Source organism: Triticum urartu, chromosome 6 (assembly GCF_003073215.2).
Source record: "Triticum urartu cultivar G1812 chromosome 6, Tu2.1, whole genome shotgun sequence".
NCBI lineage: Eukaryota > Viridiplantae > Streptophyta > Magnoliopsida > Poales > Poaceae > Triticum > Triticum urartu.
This window is the reverse complement of record NC_053027.1, coordinates 98,007,292-98,013,882: the sequence shown is the minus strand read 5'-3', so window position 1 is coordinate 98,013,882 and position 6,591 is coordinate 98,007,292. Positions and strand designations below refer to the sequence as shown.

General features: G+C 52.8%; 1 protein-coding gene and 1 non-coding gene across 2 annotated transcripts; one reads left to right on the top strand and one right to left on the bottom strand.

The window, feature by feature from the left end:
* The first annotated feature begins 1,646 nt into the window (after window positions 1–1,646).
* LOC125517834 lies at window positions 1,647–1,843 on the top strand. The gene has a single exon (XR_007287835.1). It is a non-coding gene; the product is annotated as a U2 spliceosomal RNA (small nuclear RNA).
* A 71-nt stretch (window positions 1,844–1,914) lies between these two features.
* LOC125514054 (pathogenesis-related thaumatin-like protein 3.5) lies at window positions 1,915–3,332 on the bottom strand. Its single transcript, XM_048679304.1, has 3 exons — window positions 3,167–3,332; window positions 2,401–3,070; window positions 1,915–2,304 (listed from the first exon to the last, which is right to left on the bottom strand). Exons 1-3 carry the CDS (start codon window positions 3,225–3,227, stop codon window positions 2,184–2,186), a joined length of 852 nt encoding a protein of 283 aa, XP_048535261.1. The 5' UTR covers window positions 3,228–3,332; the 3' UTR covers window positions 1,915–2,183.
* Between the last annotated feature and the right edge of the window lie 3,259 nt (window positions 3,333–6,591).

Below are 6,591 nucleotides of genomic sequence, written 5' to 3'. Positions count from 1 at the left end.
GAATTCTGACAGACTCTACTTCCCTCAGTGCACGAATCCTACGAGCCAAATACTTCCCTTCGAGTGACTTTTTGCATGCTGAACTTGGATCGGCACCCTCGCAGGTGTGGAGAGCTATCCTCGAAGGGCATGACACCATGACACAGGGCCTGGTTCACCGCATTGGTGATGGCCAAATGACACAAATTTGGCAACACAATTGGCTCCCTCGACCTCACAACATGCGCCCGATCACAAGCAGAATCCCAAACCCCCCACATCTAGTAGGGGAGTTGATCATATCGGATGCTAGCTGGGATTGGGCTACTATCCAGGAAGTGTTCTTACCAGTTGATGATGTGACCATCCTCTCCATACCGTTGTGCACGAGACATATAGAGGGATTTTGGTCGTGGATACATGAGAAGAACGGGATTTTCTCTGTTCACTCGGCATACAGAATGCTGGTGACTACGAAACACAGCCGGGAAGCATGGTTGGAAGGTAGAGCAGATACATCCAACTCGGAGGCTGAGCAGAAACAATGGACAAAGCTCTGGAAGATTGCAGTCCCCTCGAAGGTTAAAATCTATCTATGGCGATTGGCACAACAGTCCATCCCTATAGCCGATCTCCTCCATCATCGGAACATGTCAATGGTGGACACTTGTGGTATCTGCGGAGCCACTGACTCATGGCAGCACTCGCTACTCTACTGCAATGCTGCCAGGGCCGTTTGGGCGCTTCAACCTATGGAGACGTTCCAAGTCTTGAATGGGACCACGGAACCGGATGCCAAGAGGTGGATTTTTGCTCTAATTGAGGCTCTCCCCTCTGAGGTGTTCACTCAGGTTTTGGTCACACTCTGGGCCATCTGGTTTGCGAGACGGCAAGCACTCCATGAGAATATTTTCCAGAGCCCAATGGTCACACATATGTTTGTCACTAAATACCTCAGAGAGCTGGCTGATTGTAAACCAAAGGAGACGACCCGCCCGGTAGCTGTTCCCAGAAACCGGATAAGATGGATCCGGCCTCCTGATGGTTTTGCAAAAATAAGGGTCGATGGTGCGGTCAACAAAGCAAACGATGAGGGGTCGTCCTACATCGCTATATGCAGAGACGAGAGCGGGATGTACATGGGATCATCAGCCATCAGGAGTGTTGGGATCACCGATCCAACAACTTTAGAGACTCTGGCGTGTCGAGAAGCAATGGCTCTGGCTTTGGACCTCTCATTAACTCATGTGGAGATTGCTTCTGACTGCAAAAACGCTGTTCAGGACATAAACCTTGGCACTGGAGGAATGAATGCGAGCATTGTGAAGGAGATTAGAGTGACTGCTACTCAATTTCATAGTTGTGTCTTCATCTTTGAAGGCAGAGTATCGAATCAAGAGGCCTATAGCCTTGCTAAGCACACTTTTGGTCTGGACCCGGGGCGCCATGTGTGGCTCTTAACCCCACACCCCCCCCCCCGACCTGAATTGTATCCCCATGAACATTATTGATCAATAAAGCGAGTGTGTTTAGACTCAAAAAAAAAGGCTGCCAAAGCATACTGCACACTCTCAACTCTGATTCACGTTTAGTCCCACCTCGCCTGTACAAGTGTCATAGTCGGTCGAGGAAGCAATAAAAGGAGACTCAGGGCAACGTTTCAAAGCATACCTTTCTCGGCCTTTTGGCTAAGATCAAGTGTAGTATATGTTCTTATCAGTTTAATATCTGATATGTTGGCTACATGCCCACAACGATATTAAATTTATTTTTTATGAGGGAGGGCCCACCATAGTAGCTTGCTGCAGGGGCTCTCACGTGTCGCCTAGGTGTTGCACTACTGCCTAGGCCTGGCGCACTCCAACCAAATCAAATCAAAGGATTTTCTTACCTAGCCAAATTTCTCGAAACAAAAACAAATCAGTGGCCGCCTTGTGTGATCAAACTGTTTATTTCCATGGAAGAACATTTTGAGTGAGCAAGGCACACTTACATTTGCGCACTATTTACATTTGGCAAGAGCCGGTCCAAAGTTCACACGAACCATGTTCACTGCATGCGGTGGCCACGCCTCCATTCACACCCGGACAGACGATCGAAAACACAGGTAAAAAAAAGAAGATCGCTAACGTCCCCTCTCCAAACTCCAAAGAAATACCGAGATCCTCCACCTTAAATTCTGTTCTCCTGAATCACATGGGAAACTACAGTGCCACAAAGCTGACGAGCAGCACCAGCAGCATCATGGCGGACATGATCGGCAGGTGTCGGCTTGAGGCATCGCACTCGAGCTTGTTGTTGTGGTGCGTGCACACCGATTGCTTCCTGGTAGAAACACAAGAATCTACGCATTGGTACCCAAAAATGGAAGCTCGCAATCCAAAAGTGTAAAGATCACAGGAATTTTATTAATGGCGTCACCTGTTTGCGCAGAAGGTGATGACGTAGTCGGCGCCGGAGCACTGGAAGAGGCTGCTGGGATCGTCGTAGGCGTAGCTGTACGCCGACGGGCAGGCCTCCTTGAACTTCTTGGAGTATGGCGTGGGCGGGCAGGTGGACGGCCCCCCGAACTTGCCGCGGCAGCAGTACTGGTCGGTGTTGAACACGTCGCAGGCGCTCCGGCACGCCGCCGTCTTCCCGTTGGAGCCCTTCACGGAGAGCTCGGCGGGGCAGGTGTCCCGGAGGTCGCCGTCGCAGCCGGCCACGGAGCAGTTGCCGCGCCCGCTCACGGGGGTCACCGTGATGGGCAGGTTGAAGCCGTCCACGAGGCTCACGTCGTAGAAGTCCGTGGTGGCGAGCGTGAACTCGGCCAGGCTCGCCGGCGGGTCGCCCGACGCGCCGCACTTGAGGGCCGCGCCGCAGGCGCCCGTGCCGCACTTGCCGGTGCCGGCCTGGTCGAAGGCGCAGTCCGTGCGGCCCCAGATGCGGCCCGACCACGCCGGCGGCGCCGTGAAGACGGCCGACTGCCCCGTCTTGAGCTCGAACCCGCCCCCGCCGAAGCTGTCCCCCGGCGTCACCGCCGGCCACACCGTCGTCTCGCACTTGTTGATGATCGTGAACATCCTGGCCGCCTCCGCACGCATCGTCGCCCCTGCATGCGTGGACGCAAACGTACGTCTCAAAATTCCGGCACGAAGCAAGCTCGACAGTGAGCGCCGATCGATGGAACCAGACGTGAAATGCGTACCTGACAGGAGGCAAAGGAGAGGCAGCGCGAGCACCAGGGCGGCTCTGGACGGGGAACCCATGGCGACTCCAAGCGAAACGAGAAGAGGACTTCGAAGCTCGTACGGGTATGGCCGTTTTGCGCGCGCGGGGGTATAAATATGGCGGGAAGCGTCGACCGGCGGGGCGCCTCCAGCGATGCCGGCCAGGTTTGAAGAAATAAAGAACGGAGGGGAAGTACGGTAGGGGAGGAAGAAAGGAACACGAATACGTGAGGGGGGAGGAAGATGGAGGTGGCGGAGGACGGGCACGGCACCCTCGCTGGGTTGCTTCGCCGGCGGGGATAGGGATCCATGGAGGGCCTAGCGGGCGAGCTAGCTAGCAGGTGCCTATCTTCCTCTGGTCTTGGGTGAAAATCTTCAGAAACTTTTAGCTTGAGATTGAGAAAAGTGGCGCTGTCATCACTGAGCAGGGCTCATTCCTTTCTTCGGTTCCCAGGTCTCCTTTAGGTCATATACAATGATGCCATATGGATACGGATGCCTCATGATAAAAAATAATTTGAGATATCTATGTTGATTTTTTCTCTCCAATGCAAGCTACTACTAATCGGCATCATCAAAGAATAGAAAGTGACTCTCACTACACGTGCATCCCTACTCTCCGGCTTAACATTTTCAACTTTACGCACTGGATCACACGTTTTCTCTCCAAGCACCCACCTCCTGCAGAGGATCCCGCTTCCCCATTCGAACCTATTTTTTCTGTCATCCGATTCTACATGACATGTGAGGCATCACATGCCTGCTCGGCTGGCCTGCTCCTGTACTCTGTATTCTTTCCTTAGATTCATGTTGCTGCTACACGCTTGCGGTGCATCCCAGCAGCAGCAGGGAAACCTGGGCTCTCAGCTCGGCGATCCCATCGCTTGCGCGGTGGCGCGGCGCCGCGTGGCCAAAGCTGCTGGGATTAACAGCTTGAATTACAGATCCAAAATGCAAACAGAGTGTTTATGGCTTCGCCCTCTTTCTTAATGGTGGCATCAGGTTTTGGCTTGCATAATTCCGTTTTTAAGATGGCTTTAAACCTAAAAGTGTTCAACATGTAAGAGCAACTCCACTCGTTCGGCCCCCCAGCGCATAGGCCGGCGCTATTTTAGGCGCGCGCCCGGCGATTTTTAGGCCCTGGGCGCGATCTAGGTCCCAGCCACGCCCCCACGTGCCACCCCCAAGGCGTCGTAAATTTAAACTTGGTTCATTCCCGCTACCCAAAAAAGCCACAAGTTTGGCGATCAACGCCACAAAAGTCCCGACGATCGGCGGTCACCTTGCCACAGTTCCGCGATCAATAAAAAGTTCGGCGTGCAAAAGAAAGGATGCGTAGGCAATGCATCAAACGGCGGCGTCGGCCTCCGGCGTCGGAGGAGTCGGCGTGGCTTCAGTGCTGGGCGTCGTGGAGGCATCATCGCTCGGGCTTGGCGGCGTTGGGGTCGGCGTGGGTCGACTGGAGCATACCCCCCCCCCCCCCCCCAACACCAGGAAAGCCAGGTCGGTGTTCCGCTTCTTCGCGACGACGTTGGTCCGGAGCAGGTCAAGCTTGACGGCGTTGTTCGTCATCAACGCCGACCATCACGCCTCGTTTTTCTCTTCCCTCTGGGCGGCCCGGGTGTTGGCGTCGGCGATGCAATGCTCGATGGACTCTTGCATACGCGTGGTAGCCGGCTCGGCGTGTTTCGCCGCCTTCGCCCATTTGTTGCCGTCGGGGCACCCGTCGGACGCGCCCGGCGTCGGGGTGTTCGGCTTGTAGGTCTCCTTGGCCTTGGCGAGGGTGCGCCGGACTTCCGCCCACTTCTCGCACTTCTCGATCCAGGAGAACACGTGGAGGTACTTGAAATCTTGGTCGGTGTTGCTGTCCTGCCGAAACGTGGCGAACATGCGGACCATCTGCACCGAGGAATAAGTGTCGGCGACGCACACACGCGAAAACGAGCGAGAGACCGACGGCATACCTGACCCTTGATGCTGGCGTCGCTCTCTAAGCGAGCCGCGACCTCCTCGACGATCCCATGCTATATTTTGCACGCAGTTTCGATGAGCCCCGAATGATTCGCCATAGCCTTCGAGCCGCGCTCCATGTGGACACCGGCGAAGCACGGGTCGACCAGTTTGCGTTCATCCAACTCCGACTTGACGCGCTCCTAGTATGTGTCGGCGCTCTGTGTTACGTCTCTGACGTATCTACTTTTCCAAACACTTTTGTCCTTATTTTGGACTCTAACTTGCATGATTTAAATGGAACTAATCCGGATTGACGTTGTTTTCAGCAGAATTGCCATGGTGTTATTTTTGTGCAGAAATAAAATTTCTCGGAATGACCTGAAAATCAACGGAGAATTATTTTGGAATATATAAAAAAATACTGGAAGAAAGATCTGCGTCAGGGGGCCCACACCATGTCCACGAGGGCGAGGGGCGCGCCCCCTGCCTCGTGGGCCCCCTGACGCTCCACCGACCTCAACCTTGACTCCATATATTCACTTTGGGGGAGAAAAAATCAGAGAGAATGATTCATCACGTTTTACGATACGGAGCCGCCGCCAAGCCCTAAACTCTCTCAGGAGGGCTGATCTGGAGTCCGTTCAGGGCTCCGGAGAGGGGAATCCGTCGCCATCGTCATCATCAACCATCCTCCATCACCAATTTCATGATGCTTACCGCCGTGCGTGAATAATGTCATCGTAGGCTTGCTGGACGGTGATGGGTTGGATGAGATTTATCATGTAATCGAGTTAGTTTTGTTAGGGTTTGATCCCTAGTATCCACTATGTTCTGAGATTGATATTGCTATGACTTTGCTATGCTTAATGCTTGTCGCTAGGGCCCGAGTGCCATGATTTCAGATCTGAACCTATTATGTTTTCATGAATATATGTGAGTTCTTTATCCTATCCTGCAAGTCTATAGTCACCTACTATGTGTTATGATCCGGCAACCCCGAAGTGACAATAATCGAGACCACTCCCGGTGATGACCGTAGTCAGAGGAGTTCATGTATTCACTATGTGTTACTGCTTTGGTCCGGTACTCTATTAAAAGGAGGCCTTAATATCCCTTAGTTTCCATTAGGACCCCGCTGCCACGGGAGGGTAGGACAAAAGATGTCATGCAAGTTCTTTTCCATAAGCACGTATGACTATATTCAGAATACATGCCTACATTACAATGATGAACTGGAGCTAGTTCTGTGTCACCCTATGTTATGACTGTTACATGATCGATCACATCCGACATAATTCTCCATCACCGATCCAATGCATACGAGCTTTTCCTATATTGTTCTTCGCTTATTTACTTTTCCGCTGCTACTGTTACCATCACTATAAAACCCAAAAAAATTACTTTTGCTACCGTGTTACATTTTGCCACCGTTACCACTACTATCATATTA